The 18,777-nt window shown below is 55.5% G+C and overlaps 4 protein-coding genes across 9 annotated transcripts in view; 3 read left to right on the forward strand and 1 right to left on the reverse strand.

The window, feature by feature from the left end:
- Glyr1 (glyoxylate reductase 1 homolog) overlaps window positions 1–1,964 on the forward strand; it is a 35,016-nt gene extending 33,052 nt beyond the window's left edge. For all 4 annotated transcript variants that reach the window (XM_090324948.1, XM_090324949.1, XM_090324946.1 and 1 more), the window contains one exon: window positions 49–1,964. In XM_090324948.1, the coding sequence (XP_090181074.1) occupies window positions 49–123 (75 nt within the window). In that variant the 3' untranslated portion in view covers window positions 124–1,964. The remainder of the gene's footprint in view (window positions 1–48) is intronic.
- Window positions 1,965–2,289: 325 nt separating this feature from the next.
- On the forward strand, window positions 2,290–7,798 carry Rogdi (rogdi atypical leucine zipper). Its single transcript, XM_090325018.1, has 11 exons — window positions 2,290–2,430; window positions 2,505–2,576; window positions 4,051–4,133; window positions 4,279–4,333; window positions 4,933–5,013; window positions 5,440–5,535; window positions 6,183–6,281; window positions 6,573–6,686; window positions 6,761–6,810; window positions 6,913–7,039; window positions 7,384–7,798. The coding sequence occupies exons 1-11, from the start codon at window positions 2,380–2,382 to the stop codon at window positions 7,423–7,425; spliced, it is 870 nt and encodes a 289-aa protein (XP_090181144.1). The 5' UTR covers window positions 2,290–2,379; the 3' UTR covers window positions 7,426–7,798.
- Window positions 7,799–8,235: 437 nt separating this feature from the next.
- Window positions 8,236–9,013, reverse strand: Smim22 (small integral membrane protein 22). Of its 2 annotated transcripts, none has more exons than XM_090324763.1 (4): window positions 8,937–9,013; window positions 8,633–8,783; window positions 8,474–8,553; window positions 8,236–8,337 (listed from the first exon to the last, which is right to left on the reverse strand). In XM_090324763.1, exons 1-4 carry the CDS (start codon window positions 9,009–9,011, stop codon window positions 8,296–8,298), a joined length of 348 nt encoding a protein of 115 aa, XP_090180889.1. In that variant the 5' UTR covers window positions 9,012–9,013; the 3' UTR covers window positions 8,236–8,295. The 2 variants fall into 2 exon arrangements, with proteins under 2 accessions (XP_090180889.1, XP_090180890.1); XM_090324764.1 differs by having other exon boundaries at window positions 8,941–9,006.
- A 2,301-nt stretch (window positions 9,014–11,314) lies between these two features.
- Window positions 11,315–17,897, forward strand: Septin12 (septin 12). 2 transcript variants are annotated; one of them, XM_090324648.1, is made up of 9 exons: window positions 11,315–11,662; window positions 12,830–12,955; window positions 13,079–13,160; window positions 14,386–14,523; window positions 14,667–14,784; window positions 14,879–14,974; window positions 16,826–16,922; window positions 17,428–17,479; window positions 17,583–17,897. In XM_090324648.1, exons 1-9 carry the CDS (start codon window positions 11,470–11,472, stop codon window positions 17,785–17,787), a joined length of 1,107 nt encoding a protein of 368 aa, XP_090180774.1. In that variant the 5' UTR covers window positions 11,315–11,469; the 3' UTR covers window positions 17,788–17,897. The 2 variants fall into 2 exon arrangements, with proteins under 2 accessions (XP_090180774.1, XP_090180775.1); XM_090324649.1 differs by having other exon boundaries at window positions 17,428–17,492; window positions 17,583–17,668.
- The last annotated feature ends 880 nt before the right edge of the window (window positions 17,898–18,777 follow it).

Here is an 18,777-nt window from a genome sequence, read left to right on the forward strand (position 1 = left end):
CCCACAGTCTCCATCTGTGTTATTTTACTCCTATTTCTTTTTTTCCAGGTGTACAAAAGAGCCAAGGCACTGGACCAGTCTGACAATGATATGTCTGCCGTGTACCGAGCTTATATACACTAATCCTTCAATGTCCCGCCCTGCCCCTCAATCTTTCCTCTGGCCCCTGTTCCTCACATGGGGTTGGAGTCCTGGGACTTAGCTCTGGACCAGTCCACCTGTCTCCATTTCCTTTTATACAGACTTTGCGACTTGCTGTCAGCCCGGTGCTTGGCAGCCCCTCTCTGAGATCCTGGGCAGGGAGTGGGGCTGTCAGCAGGGCGGCTAATGAGGAAGCTCCTGGACTGGGCTCTGGCCATGGAGAATGAGGCTGTGTATTCTGCCTCTCTGTCTCTCTCTCCCACACATCACACACACACACATTCACACACTGGCACTTGCCCCAGGATAGAAGCTGCCCAGAAACTGCTGCCTGGCTTTTCTTCTTCCAAGCTTGTCTCATCTCCACCCCTTTGAGCAGAGCGACTAGAATTAGCACTGGATGCTGCCCCAGTCCCCAACATGGAGACTGGAACCAGGTCCACAACCCCACAGAAGAAGGAGAAGCCCAGCCAAGGTGAACCAGCACCGACACCAACACAGGCTCCATGGGCCCTCCAGTCTTAGGCCACCGGCTGAGGAGGATTCCCCTGCTGGGCTCCTCTCTCATGGCCTTTGTGAACTGAAGGGAGACTGGCACAGCCTGCCAGGCACCTCTGTAGCGAGAGCAAGAGTGGCGGGCCTGAGGTGAGTGTGGCCACTTCCCTCCCTGCTGCTCACCTAGGCACTACCCCGGGTGCCCTGATGTGGGCACTTGGTCCTCCTGGGCTGTATTAGTATTTGGATTTGCATTCCAGCCCTTGGGAAGGGTCCTGAGGGCACCATGAGCAGTGGGGAATAGGGTTGCGCCTTCCTGTTTCCGTTAAGACAGTCTCTTCACCTGGCTTTGAAGAGCCTCTCTGACTGACCACCTGCTCCTGCCTGCCCGGCACAGGTCCTGCATGCCCCACCTCTTCACCCCTTCCTCCCATGGAGATGGTCTGTGGCTATCCCCTGTGTGGCCCAGACCCAGCCTGCAAGCCATGAGCATTTCTGAGGCTCAGCTCTTGATAGGAAAGGAGTGTCTTCTCTCTAGCCAGCATCAAGGTCTCTGGTGCTCCCAGGCCAAGCCAAGGGTCTTGGGAAGGGAGGGAACAGACCTGACCTAGCCTGACCCCAAAATAGGGCAGGCTCTGGCATTTCTCCTTGACTAGGGGACCAGAAAGGGCATAGAGTGTTGCTGAGGAGCAAGGGGGAGTCACCAAAGGATTTCAGCCTTGCTTCTCCTGGGTTGAAATTCTAGCTGTGATTTGCAGGTGGGCATTCAGAGAAATACAGGTGGCCGTGCTGGTGTGGGATCTCCCCCAACACTTTGGCCCTTTTCCATGGGCTAGAACCTGGGCAGGATCTTGGAGGACTGGGGTGGGCCGCTGGGATCACTGGGAAGTTGAACTTGTTTTCTGTCTGAACACAGCCTGTCCTGGTCCTGGGGGGACACTGAGGGTGGGGGTGGGGGGACATGCTATACGGAAACCGGTTAGTCAATGTTGTCTTAATATTGTTGACAATTCTGTAAAGTTCTTTTTATGAATATTTCTGTTTAAGCTACTTCACCCTTGTTTTGAGATCCTTCCCTTTTAAGGAGAAAATGTGACACTTGTGAAAAAGCTTGTAAGAAAGCCCCTGTTCCCTTTTTCCTTTAATCTTCTTTAAATGACAAATCTTCTAGGTGATTAAGGTTGTGAATTTTTATTTTTGCTTTGTTTTTAATGAACATTTGTCTTTCAGAATAGGATTGTGTGATAATGTTTAAATGGCAAAAACAAAACCTGATTTTGTGCAATTAACAAAGCTACTGCAAGAAAAAATAAAACATTTCTTGGTAACATGGCTGTGACGCGTGAACCCTGCGCTCGCTCGCTCGCTCGCTCGGGTCTGGGCTGGTCTCTGGTTCCTGTCCTTGCCTGCGGGCGGACCAAGGGCCAGGGCTCGGTCGGCCCGGCCTGAGCCTGTGGCCGGCGTGGAGGTGGGTCCTCCAGCGGACCAATGAGGGCAGGCGGCTTGCCAGCCAATCACTGGGCCTGCGGGGGCTGGCTGCCCTATCAGGGCCGCGAGGGGGCGGCGCCTGTGGTCCCGGACACGTCAGGCGGGCCCGCTGGGGCCTAGGGAAGGCGGGCCGCGCGGCGGGGCCGGGGCGGGGCCGGGCGCGCTCCGCCAACCGGCTTGGGGCGGAGGAAGGTCCGGGGCGGTCCCCGCGCGCCGTACAGGCCACACACGGCGGAGCGGGAGACCGAGGCGCCGATGGCGACTGCGATGGCAGCGACCGCGACGGCGGCGGAGCGGGCCGTGCTGGTGAGGCGCGGGCCGGGCGGGCGGAGGGCGGCGGCAGGCGGGGCCCTGACCTCCACCTCCGTCCCCTCCCGCAGGAGGAGGAGTTCCGCTGGCTGCTGCACGCCGAGGTGCACGCCGTGCTGAGGCAGCTGCAGGACATCCTCAAGGTAAGGCGCCCCGGCCCCAGGCCGCCGCCCGCCTTTCCCACCGGGCCCCTTGCTGCGTCAGGCCGTGGCTAGAACGCCCTGCCACGGCGCCCACATCAGGGAAAGGAGAGCCGCGGTGGACACAAGGAAGTCAGCGGTAATTTCCCGGCAGCCAAGGCAAGCGAGGGCGGGCGGGGCGGGGGGGGGGTCCGGGAGACCAGAGTCAGCCCCAGGTCTTCCTCGGAGGCAGCACTGAGCTAGACGCTAGGGATCAGCCTGGTAATCTCAGCACCGTGGAAACGGGATCATGGCTTTGAGGCCAGCCTAAGCTACATGGATTCTTGAGAGACAGAGACAGAGACAGACAGACAGAGAGACAGAAAGAGAGAAAAACAGACAGACAGAGACAGACAGACAGAGAGAAAGAGAAAAACAGAGAGAGAGAGACACAGACAGACAGACAGACAGACAGATAGACAGACAGACAGAGAGAGACAGACAGACAGAAAGAGAGAAAAACAGACAGACAGACAGACAGAGAGACAGGCAGACAGACAGAGAGAAAGAGAGAAAAACAGACAGACAGAGACAGAGAAGAAAAGTGCCGGGCGTGGAGACTCACGCCTGCAACCCTAGCTACTCAAGAGGCTGAGATCTGAGGATCTTAGTACAAAAGCCTGCCTGGGCACTAAAGACTGTGAGACTCTTATCTCCAATTAACCTCTAGAAAACAGAAGTGGGGCTTGGATCAAGGGTAGGGCTGTAGCCTGGAGCTGAAGAGCTCAGGGACAGAGCCCAGGCTGGGGGGGGGGGTAGTAGCCTTGAACTGTAGAGCTCAGGGACAGCAGCACCCAGGCTCAGAAGAAAAGGGCCAGGAATGTGGCCTAGTGGTAGACTGCTTGCCTAGCATGCACGAAGCCCTGGGTTCAATTTCTTGGTACCACATATACAGAAAAAGCTGAAAGTGATGCTGTAGCTGAAGTGGTAAGAGTGCTAGCCTTGAGAAAGCCCAAGGACAATGCTCAGGCCCTGAGTTCAAGCCACAGGACTGGGGGGGGGGGGTGGCAGGGGTGGAAGGGGCAGTGGGGAGGGAAGGGAAGGGAAGGAACTGGTCATCTGACAGCTGAAGGGTCCTTCCTTACAGTGTGATCTCAGCTAAGTTACTCAACCTCTCTGGGCCTCTCCTTATTTGGAAAAGAAGATTACAGTACATGCCTCAGATCCCATGTGAAGACTAGCCTGAGCCAGTCTTTTCAAAAGACTGCCTAGTACCTGGAGTGGCCCAGAGCTACAGGTTACCATGACTACCATCAGGCTATCCACCCAGCTGCCCTATCTATGTTCATTCCAGTGTAGGATCCCCAACCCTGCAGGGCCCCAGCTGCAGCCCAAGTACCAGATCAAACCAGCCTATCTTGTCCCTTCCTCAAATGACCCGAGGGGTGGGGGGGTCTAGAAGAGGGCACGCTTAACAGCAGCTCTCTGCCTCCTGCAGGAAGCCTCTCTCCGCTTCACACTGCCAGGTTCAGGGGCCGAGGGGCCTGCCAAACAGGAAAACTTCATCCTGGGCAGCTGCAGGTGAGCTGGGCTTGGTAGCACTTTTGAAAGCAGGCAAGGAAAGATGGTGGGACACAGATTCACGGGGCTCCTCAGGGGGAAACACAGTGGGCAGGCCATGGAGGGGTACAGCAGCAGGGGCTTCTCTGACCCTCACCTATTGTAGCACAGACCAGGTGAAAGGAGTGCTGACTCTACAAGGAGATGCCCTCAGCCAGGCGGTGAGTGCCCTGCCCAGTCCCCATCCCAGCCAGCCACTTACCAGCTCTCCCACCAGCCAGCAGGGTTGCCCCTGGGCAGAACCTGGGCCTGGCTGGGCCTGGTTTCCCTCTGCCTCTGCTAGGGACTGGTGTGGAGATCCCGTGAGGGAGACAGGAAGGTCCTTTGCCCTTAGCTCAACCTGGCATCAGGACCCAGGATGTCATGGGCATTGGCAGGATTAGGCTGGCCCTGACTCAACATCAAATCTGCCATCATCCAAACTACAGCTTGGGCCTGCCCCCGTGCTGACAAGGGAAAGGGGAAGTCTCCTCCTTCCCATGGCTTCCATCTGTGGACTTGTAGAAGTTCTTACTGCCCCATCAAGAGAGGCCACCTTCCTCTACCTCCTTGTTAGTCCCCATCGGGCCTGGGTTGCTGTCTCCTCGCCTTCCTGTTTATCCCCACACATCCAAGGTATCAGGAAGCCCTGTCTGTATATTGTGGAGTGGCTGAGGCCTGAGCCACCACCTACCCCATCTTGCCCATCCACTCCCCCAGCCCTCCTCTCCCCCACCCAAAGATGTGGCTCCTGCCGGCTTAGCCCCCTCTAACCTGCTAGGACGTGAACCTGAAGATGCCCAGGAACAACCAGCTGCTGCACTTCGCCTTCCGGGAAGACAAACAGTGGAAGCTGCAGCAGGTGTGTGCCCCATTCCACCCCTCCAGGCCAGGCCAGGCCATCAGGCAGGCAGGCAGGCAGGGGCTTCCTCCCTGACCTCTGGGGCTTGCTGTGAGGATTTGCAGTACAACAGCCAGGCAAGCCTGGAAGGCAGAGAACCTGCCCTACCTGCAGATCCTCTGGCCCAGGTAAACCGGTCACTCTCCTGGCTGAGCCTGGAGCCTCTGGGGTCTTGTCATGACCCTGGGGCCAGATCCAAATTCCTAACATTCCTTCCCTCTACATGCACACACATACACCATGCACACACCCACACATATACACACGGTGCGGGGGGGGGGGGGGAGCCACCTGGCCAGGTGTATTGTGCTGGTGCCAAGCTGAGGCCCCAGAGCCAACACTGCCCCTGGCCGACGTGCCCCAGCAGACGGTACGTGCTGTTTTCAGATCCAGGATGCCCGGAACCATGTGAGCCAGGCCATTTACCTCCTTGCCAACCGGGAGGAGAGCTACCAGTTCAAGACGGGAGCTGAAGTCCTGAAGGTGTGCAGGCCTTTCCTGGGGCTCCAGTCCCCAGGCCCACACTGCATGCTGCCCTATAGGCCAAGCCTTCCCCTAGATAGTGGCTCACAGCCTGTAGGTCTAGAATCTGTTCAGTTCCAGTCTCCTAGCTGTAAGCAAAGCAGGCGAAGTGGCCCCAGCAAGCTCTGGCTGCTCTATGGGGGTCCACACTGAGGCAGTAAAGGCCTTCCATTGCAAAGCAAGGCAACATGGAGAAAGCTAATGCTTCCTGCTTTAGCTCCATCCCTGACTTGCTGTGCATCCTTGGACAGTTTACCTGCCCTTTCTGAGCCTCTGGCACCAACTTTGTGGCCATGAGGAAGCAGTGGGAGCTGAGACTCTGTGGCTGAGGGAGTGGTAAGAAAGGCCTCGGATGCCCTTACCATTCAGCAGTGGGAGCTGTTCATCCCTGCACTACCATTTCTTCACCTGTGTAAACTACAACCTCAACTCAGCCATCCCACCACCTCCTCCTGGAAGCCCTCTGGCCCCTGCACCCAGGCTGGGTCTTCACTGCCTGCCACAGACTCCTCCAACCTTTGCCCTCCCCAAACCTGACTGCCACTCACCCACTGTTGCACTGTGGCTCACTGGCCACAGTGCAGCAGCTGTCACTTCCCTTCCCCCAGCTCATGGATGCCGTCATGCTGCAGCTGACCCGAGCCCGCAACCGGCTCACCACCCCAGCCACCCTCACCCTGCCCGAGCTTGCAGCCAGCGGCCTCACGGTCAGTGCGCCTCGGCCAGCCCCCAGCCCAGGACAGGTCCCCTCCCCTCAGGGCCCCACACTGCTGCTGGTCAGAATTCTGTGCCGGTGTGGTTTTCTGGGAAGTCCTTCTTGGCCTCCATCCTGTATCCCCATCCCCCAAATGTGTGGTCCCTGCTCCTAACCCCTGGCCTCCAAAGCTAGCAGACCCCAACTGCCTGGGGAGAGCGGCCAGGGTGGGGGTGATTGGGGGAGAGAGAAGTCCCTCTCCCCCAAAGCTGAGTGCGAAGGGCCTCATCCCCCCTCCCCACAGCGGATGTTTGCCCCCACGCTGCCCTCCGACCTGCTGGTGAACGTCTACATCAACCTCAACAAGCTGTGTCTCACAGTGTACCAGCTGCATGCCCTGCAGCCTGCCTCCACCAAGGTGAGCCACCCCCCCCCCCACCCCAGATCACTCCTGCCCCTTCGTGCCTAACTGGCTCTGGTGCTTCTCCTTAGAACTTCCGCCCTGCCGGAGGTGCTGTGCTGCACAGCCCTGGGGCCATGTTGTAAGTAGTGTGTGTGTGGTGGGGGGGGGGTCTGGTGCCTCCTCACGGTGCCCCCATCTTGGGCCCTGGACCCCCCCCTCAGTCCCCGCCTCTCCTTCCCAGTGAGTGGGGGTCCCAGCGCCTGGAGGTGAGCCATGTGCACAAGGTGGAGTGTGTGATCCCCTGGCTAAACGACGCCCTGGTGTACTTCACAGTCTCCCTGCAGCTCTGCCAGCAGCTCAAGGACAAGGTGGGGTGCTGTGGGGCGGGGGTGGGAGGCACTCTGGCTCCCTGTGGGCAGCTCCACAGGTGCTGCTGCCCCAGAGCACCAGGCAGCTAGGCTAAGCCCACCCAACATGCAGTTAAACCTTGACGTCTCACCTGGGTCAGGGAGGGGACAGGGCACCACTGAGCATGCCCAGTGCCCACTGGACATGCCCGCTGCCCACTCGACACACCCAGTATCTGGTGACTCCCCACCCCCACCCCCCCTCCACCCCACTGGTCCCCGGCCATGCCCCATCATCCACTGGATACACCCAGCGCCCACTGGCTATGGCCAGTTCCCGCTGACTTGACCCCCTCCCTCCACAGATCTCCGTGTTCTCCAGCTACTGGAGCTACAGGCCCTTCTGAGAGCGGGGCACCACCCAGAGACTGTCCCCCAGGAGGGTGACACTGCCTGTGGAAACCCATTCCCTGTTACCCCCCCCCCCCCGAGTGCCTGCCCCAGCAGCCTCGGGTTATTTATCTCCCTCTTCACCCACCCTCCACCCAGCTGCACTGCGGGAGACCGGGAAGAACACTGGAAGCCTGGGTGTGGGGTGCTGGCTTGGTGCTGGGGTTGGTTGGGAAGGCAGGGCCCCTGCCCTCTGCACACCTTGCACTGGCACTGTCTGAGCCAGGCATCAGGACTCAGGGATGGAAGGAAGGAGGGGCAGTAGCAGCCAGTCCAGTCTGGGACTGTGCTGCAGTCTGGGTCCTCTAAGAAATAAAGAGTATCAGAGTTCACCTTGTCTCTCTTTCTGGCTGGGGGGGGGGTGGGTGTCAGGCTAAGGGTCCTGATATCAGTGGCCTTCCTGTCCCTAAGGGGTCTCTGGTGTCAGTGCCACCCCCATATTTGGGATCATGGTATCAGTGACCTGTCCTTGGAGGTATCAGCAGCCCCCCTTCCCTGGGGGTCCCCAGTGTTTGGTCTTGAATTCCTTCCCCCCCTCCCATCTGCCAATTTGCTGGGATGACATGTGCTAGCATGCCCAGCCAGGACTCACTGTGGCTGCCAGTCAGGGGGAGGCACCCGATCTGTCTGGGAGCTCAGCCCCTCCCCACCCCACCCCATCCCCATCCAAGCTGCAAACGGGTGACCTGGACAGACACGCCTCCCAGTGCCGCCAGCCACTGGTCCCATGCTGCCCGCCCTCCAGGCTCAGAACAGTCCAGACTCAGTTTCCAGCAAGCACAGGCTTTGTTACTGCCATCCATCCGACCCCTGCCAGGGGGCTGGCACTAAGGTTCCAGGGCCAAGTTATCCATTCCCCTGGGCTTTTCCTGTGAGAGGAACAGAGGGTGGCCTGTGGGTATCCCCTTGTCGTCTGCCAGGCTCCTCCACAGGTAGCCCAGCCCTCCCCCTGTCCCGTGCAGGAGGGTTCCCAGCACCCACCCCTCCCCTCCTCCCAGGGCTCACCTTCCCTGAGCTGGCTGAGGGGCAGCAGCAGCGGCAGCAGCAGTGGGCAATGACCAGGAGCAGCAGCAGCAGCACGGTACCTGGGGACAGATGGGCATCCGGATGTGAGCCCTGGCCAAGCCACTGGACAGGACCGAGGAGACCCGGGGCCACACTCACCCACGAAGACGAGGAAGATCACAAAGGCAGCTGTGTCCCATTCTGACTGGAACAGCTGGCGGCTCTTCAGCTTCCCTAGCACTTCCTGGGCTGTGTCCTCCAGCTCCCTTCCCAGCTCCTCCGTGTTCAGACCCATTTTGGCAGGAGCCACCTGTCCCAGCCCCCAGAGGCCACCTCAGAAGCAAAGCCTGAGCTGGCCTCTGGCCCCCTCTGCCCCAGCCCTGCTTGCCTCCTGTCCCCATCCTTCTTGCTTGGGAAGCACCAGCCACCCCCCCCTCCTCCCTCCATTTCCCTAGGACCCCACCTGCCTCAGGAGACCTCCACAGGCAAGTCCCAGGTTCTTGGGAGCTGAACCTGCTTCCTGCTTCCGGATCCACATTACCTGCGGCCTTGGCAACCAGCCCCGCCCTTCCCCAGGCCAACCCAGGGCCAATCAGGGCTGGCAGAGCCTGCGGAGAGCCCAGCCCACTGCAGGGGCCCTGGGCACAAGGCCTCAGGCCTGCCAATCTGTTCATACCCCAGATTGTTTTTACCTTTCCTCAGGATGCCAGAGGAGCAGGTGTTCACAGCACCCCTGATTGCCTCTCCGAGGAGCACTTCCCCACCACCCTCGACTTGGCTTTTATTAATTATTATTATTATTTTAATTTAATGGCACTAGGAACTTAGCCCAGGGCCTTGTGCTTGCTAGACCAGCTCCTGAGCTTCGTAGCAGCCCTTTGGTTTTTGCTATAGGGTCTCTCTGTTCCTGAAGGCTGCAAAGGGGAGAATGCAACCCTTGCCTTTTCTAACCCTTAAAAGACAACCCCAAGATATGACCCCTGCCTGACCCCTATCTGCCTCAGTCTCCCCACCCGGAAAATGAGCATATAACCCATGCCCACCTCCTGGGATTGGTATGAGGAGTCATCCAGAGAGCGTGAGCTTCCTTAGCTTTTTGCATCTGTGACTGGAGTACATAAGGAGGCAGACCTGCCTGCAGGAGGACAGATGAACTTTGTTTCCTGGTTTCAGAGGTTCCAGTCAAAGTCATTTGGCTCTGGTGTTTTGGGGCCTGTGGTAAGGTAGATCATCAGAACGGGCAGGATAGAAAACGAGAGACTCGGGAAGGCACAGAGACAAGACACGCCGCACAAAGGGGGACCTCAGAGCCCTGCTTTCCTAGGCAGGCCTGCCACTTCCCCAGTGCTTTGGAGTATGCGCTGGTCAGTGGTGAAGTGAGGTCTTCCTGGTCCAGTCCCTTTCCCAGGGCCTTTCTCTGAACATCACACACAGGGAACCAAGTCCTCCACACAAGAGGCTTGTTTTGTTTTGTCCTTTTTTGGATAGGGGACATTTCCTGTTGCCACCATAACAAATGCTGTGTTTCTGTCCTCAACTTACGAGTGTGCATCCCCCCTCCAACTTCCTGTTCCTGGTTCCTGTGCTCATCAGATCCTTCGGCCCTCAAGAAGTTTTTATTTGACTGAGCTTCTTCCTCCTCCCGCTCTTCCTCCCAGGCTCTTGCATATAACTAGGCCAGCATTCTGCCACTTGAGCCACTCCCCCAGCCCCCTCTGTTTTACATTAGGAACAGTGTCTTACTCGGCGGGCCCGGACTGGCCAGCATCTTGCAGATCTCCAGAGTAGCTGGGATTCCAGACATGTGCCACCATACCCAGTTCATCATCTCACAAATAACCTGGGAATGGGCACAGTCTCACAAGAAGGAAGCAGTCCCAGCATAACTCAGCCTCATGCTTACTAGGCAGGTGCTCTACTACTTGAGCCATACCTCAGGCCCCTTTCCATCAGTTACTTTCCAGGAAGAGTCTCACATTTCTTTTTATCCAGCATTAGCCTCAGCCTAAACCCCTTCTGCCTGTGCCTTCTAAGCAGCCAATAGGTCAGGTATACACTAAGATGCCCAACATTTTTGTTGTTGTTAAGATGGGGGAGGGGGCAGATCTGGATAACTTTCTGCCCAGTCTGGTCTTGAACTGTGATCCTCCCAAACTCTCCCTCCCCAATAGCTGGGATTACAAGAGTAAGCCATCTTGCCCTGGCTGAATGTCACAACTTAAAACACAATGGTGCCAAGGATGCCTGGATGGATGGATGGATAGATGGATGGATGGATGGATGGATGGGAGAAAATGCATGAATGTGCTTTTGGACTGTAGACCCCAGTCTAGCTTTCCTTGGTAGGGTGGTTAAGGGATTTGGATTGGGGGTTGGAAGGTCCCCTCGGACATGAGTCAGCTGGCAGCTTTGATGCAGGGGATGGTTCTGGAGGCCTGGTCTCGATCTCTAAATGAGGAACCCTATATGGTCCTGATCGTAGGGGAGTTGTGGGGAGTGCTAGGACAAGGCCTTGCCTGGGTGGGGGGGTCATAGGAAGGAGGGGGGAGCTCAGGTTCTGTGGCTAACTGCCAGCCCTCCCCTCCCCCCTCACCACACACCAGGGCCTTGCCAGCAGCTCCCACAGGGACTCAACCAGCAGGTTCCACCCAAGGCTGCCTCTCTTGTGTCCAGGCCTCAAGAGGCTCCCTGCCTCAGAGGCCATCTTCTGAGCTGGTTACAGGCTGAGTCTCTGACTTCCTGTGTCTCTCTTACTATCTCTGCCCAGCTCTGTTTCTGTGTCCCAAGGAAGAAAGAGGGACACCTACTCCTGAGCCTCTCCTCGGGATCCCTTCTCCCCCCCCCACATCATGGGACTTCCCATGAACTTAGTCTAGCTGCAATTCCCCCACCCCCCTTCAGGGCACTGAAGTAGACCAGTGGGAACAGAGTCGTCGTGGAGTCTCTGGGGAGCCGCTCTGAGCCCCAGTGACACCAACCTTCTCCCTTCTCCCACCATGGATAGGTGTCATTATGCTCCTGGCCCCATGGACTCCCTGAGACAGTCCCCCTCCCCCTGTTCCTCACGGCCCTCCAGCCCCAGGACCCCACCCATGGAGAGGTTTGGTCCTGTGGGCATCGAGGCCGTGCTGGACCAGCTGAAGATCAAAGCCATGAAGACTGGGTTTGAGTTCAACATCATGGTGGTGGGTGAGTGAAAGCATGGGTGGTCCAAGGGTGGGGGTCGGGGATGGAAAACATGCAGGGGACCTGGTTATGTCACCTGGCCTCTCCCAGATGGAGCCTCTCCAGGTGCTGAGGGTCCTCATAGGTATATGAAAATTGAAAATGTGGCTGGCTGTGCACTGGTGGCTCACACCTATAATCCAGCTACTCAGGAGGCTGAGATCTAAGGACTGAAGTTCAAAGCCAGCCTGCCTAGGCTGTAAAGCTCCTCCATGAGACTCTTATCCCTAATTAACTAGTAGCTAGGATTGGGTTTAGGGTTAGGGTTAGTAGCTAGGATTACAGGCATGTTATGTATTTTATTTATTATTTATTTTTTGCCAATCCTGGGGCTTGAACTCAGGGCCTGGCATCTGTCCCCGAGCTCCTTTTGCTCAAGACTAACGCTCCTCCACCTGAGCCACTGCACCACTTCTTCCTTTTTCTTTTTTATGTGGTACTGAAGAATCAAACTCAGGGATTCACGCATGTCAGACAAGCACTCTGCCACTAAGCCACATTCCCAAACCTTACAAATATTTCTGAACCTCAGGGACTGTCCTAAAGTTTCTTTTTGTTCAAGGCTAGCACTCTACCATTTCAGCCATAGCTCTATTTCTGGCTTTTTTTTGGGGGGGGGGCAGTTTATTGGAGGTAGGAGTCTCATGGACAATCTTCAAACTGGGATCCTCAGATCCTAGCCTCCTAAGTAGCTAAGATTACAGGGGTGAGCCACCACTACCTGGCTTTTATGTAATTTTTTAAGTCAAAAGTGAAAAGAAAGGGGAAGCACTGAGTAGAATACCATTTTTGTGGGGGGGTGGATCATGGGGCCTGAACTATGGGCCTGGGTGCTGTCCCTGAGCTCTTCAGCTCAAGGCTACTGCCCTACCCCTGAGCCATAGCCCCACTTCTCCTTTTCTGGAAGTTAATTGGAGATAAGAGTCTCTTGATATTAATCAAGTGCCTGGGCTGGCTTTGAACTGAGATCCTCATATCTCAGCCTCCTGAGTAGCTAGGATTACAGGTGTGAGCGAGTAGCCGGGAGTCTGTCCTCATTATTCTTAGTCAAGAGTTTACCTTCCACATAATCTCACAGATGAGTTTGAGAAGCCTTACTTTAACCATACACATGCCTGCTGGTCACTCCAGGGCAGAGCGGGTTGGGAAAATCCACCATGGTGAACACATTGTTCAAGTCCAAGGTATGGAAATCGCCCATGCCAAGCCTGGAAATGCCCACACCGCAGACACTGGAGCTGCACTCTGTGAGCCACGGTGAGTGATTCCTGCCCTACCTCACCATGCACACACATACACACTCTCTGTCCCACCCTGCCTCATCCCACCATACCCCATCCCACCCCAGCCATACTCACTCCTCTACTTCTCCCTCCACAGTCATTGAGGAGAAGGGCTTGAAACTGAAGCTGACTGTGACTGACACGCCTGGCTTTGGAGACCAGATCAACAATGACAAGTGGTGTGTGAAGGCTGGGGGCTGAGCCCATGCTGTCCCCCTCCTGCTTCTGCCCTATAACCTCGGGGAGACAGCCTTGAAGAGGCCTCAGTTTCTCTGACTAGACAATAGATGTACTCACCCTCACAGTTGATGGGAGTCTCCGCTTGCTCTGTGGGACACAGAAGGTGGTTAACTCACCTGCTGGCTATGGCTCCTGCCTGTAATCCCAGCTACTTAGGATCCTGAGATGTGAGGATCATCATAAGTCAAAGCCAGCTTGGCTGGGAAAAATTCTGGAGATTCTTATCTCCAATTAAGCCATAAGAAGCTGGACGTGGAGCTGTGGCTCAAGTGGTAGAGGGTTAAGAGACAAGTCCGGGAGCTGGCCGAGTGCTTCCCCAGCATGCCTGAAGCCCTGGCTTCGATTCCTCAGTACCACACAGAAAAAGCTGGAAGTGGAGCTGCGGCACAGTGGAAAAGCGCTAGCCATGAGCAAAGTGTCCAAGGACAGTGCCCAGACCCTGGGTTCAAGCCTCAACGCTGGCCAAAAAAAAAAAAAAAAAAAAAGAAACCTAAGGGACAGTGTCCTAGTTTATAGTTGGTTTCAACAATTTTGATACAAATAAACATGTTATATAATGCTATATAATATATATATATACACATGCATTATAAATGCATATACATACATGTGTTTTACACACACACACACACACACACACTCATATGTAGATAGACAGATAACTTCAGTCACATTCCCAATTCATTGCCCTCAACTTATACTTTCAGAAGGAAGTTTGGAACTGGGGATGGGTGTAGCCAAAGGCACAACACTGGCCTAACATGCCAGTGGGGTTCCATCCCAGCATTGAATAAAGAAAGAACCAGAGAGAGACACACAGACAGACAGACAGACAGACAGACAGACAGACAGACAGACTGACATATGAGATGGTGAGGGACAGATATATATATATACACACACACACATACCTACATAGATTATAGATAATAGACGATAGATGGCAGGTCTGTTTGCACCCTGTGGGCAGTAGGACACAGAGCCAGGAGACTATGACTTCTTGGAGCCGGCTTGGTGGCCCCTTGCTTGCCATGTGGGCACTTTCCCATTTTCCAGGCAGGGAAGCTGAGGCCTCAGGCAAGGGTGGCAGAGGGGTCCGTGTATCTGTAAGGCTGGGGGAGGTCCAGGGAGATAGCGGGTCCTGAGGGGAGGTCCTCATCCTAGCTGGGACCCGGTCCTGGGCTATATCAACCAGCAGTATGAGCAGTACCTGCAGGAAGAACTCCTCATCACCCGCCAGCGTCACATCCCCGACACTCGTGTGCACTGCTGCGTGTACTTCGTGCCACCCACTGGCCACTGGTGAGGTGGCCGGACCAGCTGGGGCGGGGGGGGGGCACCTGCGTGGGGCAGAGACAAGGAGGAGGGGGCAGGTTTGGGGCTGGCTCCCCTCCTCGTGCAGACACTACCACCACATTGCCACCATCACTGTCCTGTCTGGACAGCCTGCGGCCTCTAGATATTGAGTTCCTGCAGCGGCTGTGCCGGACTGTGAACGTGGTGCCCGTGATCGCCCGGGCGGACAGCCTGACCATTGAGGAGCGAGAGGCCTTCAGGAGCAGGGTGATCTGGGTGCTGGAAGTGGGGCTGGAGTCAATGTTGGCAGAGGGCAGAGTGGACAGTGCAGGCTGAGGTCACCTGTGCGTTTGGTCCCCAGATCCAGCAAAACCTGAAAACTCACTGCATTGATGTGTACCCACAGAAGTGCTTTGATGAGGACATTAATGACAGCATCCTTAATAGCAAGATAAGAGTAAGAAGCCACTGGGTAGGAGGAGGAAGGGAGGGGAAGGGGGCGGAAAGGAAAGTTTTATATTATTCCCTTAGAATCACTGGAATTCCTAGCCTGAGCCCTCATCCTCTCCCATATAGTGGGTTCAATGTCAGCCAGTCCAAATCCTGCATCACCCACACAGTCCCCAGATATCAACCCTCACCAGGACACTGTGAAACAATGCAGTGCTTTTACCTGGATTAGAAAAAGGCCATCGGGCCGGCAGTTTGGCCTATTAGTAGAGTGCTTGCCTAGCATGCACGAAGACCTGGGTTCGATTTCTTGGTACCACATACATAGAAAAAGCCGGAAGTGGTGCTGAGGCTCAAGTGGTAGAGCTCTAGCCTTCAAAAAGTCCAAGGACAGTGTTCAGGCCCTGAGCTCAAGCCCAGGACTGGGAAAAAAAAAAAGAAAGAAAGAAAGAAAAAGGCCATCACTGATGGATGGCCCATCCCTGTAATCTTAGCTACTCATGTGAGGATCACAGTTTAAAGCCAGCCTGGGTAAGAAAGGAGATCTTTCTCTCTTTTTTTTGTTTGTGGATCATGGGGCTTGAACTCAGCCTGGACGCTGTCCCTGAACTCTTCAGCTCAAGGCTACAACCCTAACCTTGAGCCAAAATCCCACTTCTGTTTTCTAGTGATTAATTGGAGATAAGAGTCTCAGGTCCTTTTATGGCCCGGTTGGCTTTGAACCGAGATCCTCAGATCTCAGCCTCCTGAGTAGCTAGGATTACAGGCATGAACCACTGGCATCCATGAGACTCTTACTTCCAATTAACCAGGAGAAATCCAGAAGCGGTGTGCAAACCACACATCTGTCCTACCTAGGACCCAGCTTCTTGCCCCACTGGAGCAATGGTCATGATTTCTTGGGAATGATTCCATAGCCTGCACTTCCATTAGTTTCTACTCTTTGCTGGGAAGCAGATGGGTCTCAGAACAGCCTGGCCTCCGCCCAAGCAGAAATTGGAGACCCCAAGAATGGACACAGTTAAGTGTCTCAGAAAACCACATAGACACAAGCACTCATTAAGGGCTCATTAGGGGCTGGCAGCAGTACTTACTGCCAACGTCATCATTCCATTCCCACCAAAAATTAACTCTTGGAAATAAAAACAAACTTTTACAACTGGACTTTGGAATTCACAGCTTTGGATTTCTGCTTCCTGCTGTAAGTCAGAAAATGATTATAGGGCTGACCCAACTTTTTTTTTTTTAACAAAGGCAGATCATAAATATTTTTGACTCTGTGGGCCAGACAGTGTCTGGTATAGCTATTCAGCTCTGCTGTTGTGGTTCAAAGTCAGGTATGGAGGAGAGAAAATAACATGATGGGAATCCTGAGCTTCATCTCCAACATCATAACAAACTTAAAAAAATAACATAAAATTCCTGGGCTGGGAGTTTGGCTTAGAGGTAGAGTGAAGACCTGAGTTCAATTCCTCAGTGCTACATATACAGAAAAAGCCAGAAGTGGTGCTGTGGCTCAAGCAGTAGAGTCGTGAGAAAGCTCAAGGACAGTGCTCAGGCCCCGACTTCAAGCCTTAGGACTGGCAAAATAAATAAATAAAAATCCTGAGCTAGTCCTGGAGCTTTGAAATCAGGTCCTTGGGGTTTCTTTTCATTTCTCTTTTTTTTGCTTAGGGTGACTCTGCTAGTCCACTTCACAGGTGTTGAAAAAGCTATATGCTGGCACTGCTAGTGGCCATATTTTACAGAAGAGACGAGGGAAGGGGGGATCTGGTGTCTTTGTACTCCAGAACTTTGTCACCTGCCCACCCCCTGCTCTCTCCTTATGGGGACCCACGCTTGCTCTCTTCCTCTCTAGGAGCAGATCCCCTTTGCGGTCGTGGGGGCTGATCAAGAGCACCTGGTGAATGGGAGGTGCGTCCTGGGCCGGAAGACCAAGTGGGGCATCATTGAAGGTCAGTGTGGGGTCCATAGGAGAGGGCAGGGGGCATCTATGGCATCCTCAGTCCCTCATGAGGCCCTGGAACATTAGACGCACAGGAAGCATATCCTTCCAGCAAGTTTGGGGATTAGGCCTCCAGTTTCCTCATTGTAAGCTGTGTGTTCACAGAGTGGGCTGGAGGGAGCAGAGCTACCATTTCACACAATCCCCTCCAGTTCACGCTGGCTAACTGGCTTGCTAAAACTGATGGTCAGCCCTACTGTGTGCCTGGTCCTACTATATGCAGCTCCTATGTGGAGCTCCTGAGTGGATACAATAAAAGCAGGTCTCTGCCCTCAAAGGGCTAGGAAGACAGGAAGGAGAAAGATACTGAAGGAAACTGGGGTGAGGAACACTAGCTTAGGAAACACAAGGTCCTGCTGAAGTAAGGCTAGGAAGTGAGGGAGAACGAGCAGCTTCTTGGCTTCCCATTAGAAATGTACGTGTATTCTGAGAGCTAGTGGGCCCATGTCTTTCAGTGGAGAATATTGCGCATTGCGAGTTTCTTCTCCTGAGAGATCTGCTCATCCGGTGAGACACAATGGTGTGTGTGTGTGTGTGTGTGTGTGTGTTAGGGGAGGTGAGGAGGGGATCCCTTGAGAGGCCAGGGGCTGACCTGATTCCCATGGTCCAGGTCCCACCTCCAGGACCTGAAGGACATAACCCACAACGTCCACTACGAGAACTACCGCGTCATCAGACTCAACGAGAGCCACCAGCTGCCCCGAGGGCCGGGCTGGGTGAACTTGGCCCCAGCCTCCCCAGGACAACTAACCAGCCCTGGGTGCCTGAAGGTCCGCAGGCGGGCCCAGAAGGATTCCAAAGACGATGAGTGCTGAGCCGTAGGTGGTGGAGCCCGCTGGACTCCCCGGGCGTCAGCAACAGGACCCCACCACACACCTTGTGTACCAGAGCATCTATTAAAGGTGGCCGTGGCTTTGAACATAAATGTGTGCTCTGGTGCGTGCGTGTGCGTGTGTGCGCGGATCCGGAGCTCTTTTTCCCGCTCACGGAAGGCTCCACCTCTGGCTTCCCGGATGGTAAATCGGGGCCTGCTCAGGCTGGCCCTGAACCACGACCTTTAAAAGACCTCAGCCTCCCGAGCACCTAGAGTTATGGCATGTGCCATCGGCGCCCGGTAAGGAGCAGCTTTTAAATACTTAGGCGACTGCAGAATCACGACCTTCGGGGGTCACCCCGGTGGACTGGCAGGACCAGAGGTCGGAGGGACCGCCGCGAGCATCTTCTGGACCAGGTAGCGGTGCAAGGCACTCTGGGAAATGTAGTCCCACCACTCTTTTAAGGACAGCAACCGCGACTTCCGCTTCCGGTACGCGTTGGGTCCTCGCGTGAGCGTCGCGAGAGGATGAATCCGGACTAAAGGGAGGGGCGGTAGGTGGAGTCCGCGGGGCGTGTGGGGTTTCCGCCCGTCCAAGGCCACGCCCCGGAAGTCGTCATTGGCTGTGCGCCCACGGAGCGCGCTGGTGTAGCGGAGCGCGCTGGTGTAGCCGAGCGCGCTGGTGTAGCCGAGCGCCGGAGTTCTTGCCGCCGCGTTCCTCAGGTGGTGTGAGCTCGGGAGATTGTTTTACATTACAGAGGAAAAGGAGCTAAAGTCAGGCCTTAGGAGTGTCCGGCTTAGGGTGAGGGGCTAGGAAATGACTTTTCGGGTAGAAGATTCCAGTAGCGTTTTCGAACCTGTGTCACCTTCCCCGTGTTCAGCACTTGACTCTGTCTGCGGACCGCGACTTCGGCCTAGTGGGTACGCGGTAGAGTGCCTGCCTAGCATGCATGAAGACCCGGGTTCGATTCCTCGGTACCACATACATAGA

Source organism: Megascapheus bottae, chromosome 36 (assembly GCF_031878675.1).
Source record: "Megascapheus bottae isolate mThoBot1 chromosome 36, mThoBot2.hap1, whole genome shotgun sequence".
NCBI classification, from domain to species: Eukaryota; Metazoa; Chordata; class Mammalia; order Rodentia; family Geomyidae; genus Megascapheus; species Megascapheus bottae.

Coding starts and splice junctions, on each gene's coding strand:
- Smim22 (XM_090324763.1), bottom strand. CDS start 9,011: ATGTGGATCCGGAAGCAGGAAGCAGGTTCAGCTCCCAAGAACCTGGGA. Junction 8,784..8,936: donor GTGGAGGTCTCCTGAGGCAG/GTGGGGTCCTAG, acceptor GGGCTGGGACAG/GTGGCTCCTGCCAAAATGGG. Junction 8,554..8,632: donor GATCTTCCTCGTCTTCGTGG/GTGAGTGTGGCC, acceptor ATCTGTCCCCAG/GTACCGTGCTGCTGCTGCTG.
- Rogdi (XM_090325018.1), top strand. CDS start 2,380: ATGGCGACTGCGATGGCAGCGACCGCGACGGCGGCGGAGCGGGCCGTG. Junction 2,577..4,050: donor AGCTGCAGGACATCCTCAAG/GTAAGGCGCCCC, acceptor TGCCTCCTGCAG/GAAGCCTCTCTCCGCTTCAC. Junction 5,014..5,439: donor AACAGTGGAAGCTGCAGCAG/GTGTGTGCCCCA, acceptor TGCTGTTTTCAG/ATCCAGGATGCCCGGAACCA.
- Septin12 (XM_090324648.1), top strand. CDS start 11,470: ATGGATAGGTGTCATTATGCTCCTGGCCCCATGGACTCCCTGAGACAG. Junction 11,663..12,829: donor GTTCAACATCATGGTGGTGG/GTGAGTGAAAGC, acceptor TGGTCACTCCAG/GGCAGAGCGGGTTGGGAAAA. Junction 14,785..14,878: donor GAGAGGCCTTCAGGAGCAGG/GTGATCTGGGTG, acceptor TTTGGTCCCCAG/ATCCAGCAAAACCTGAAAAC.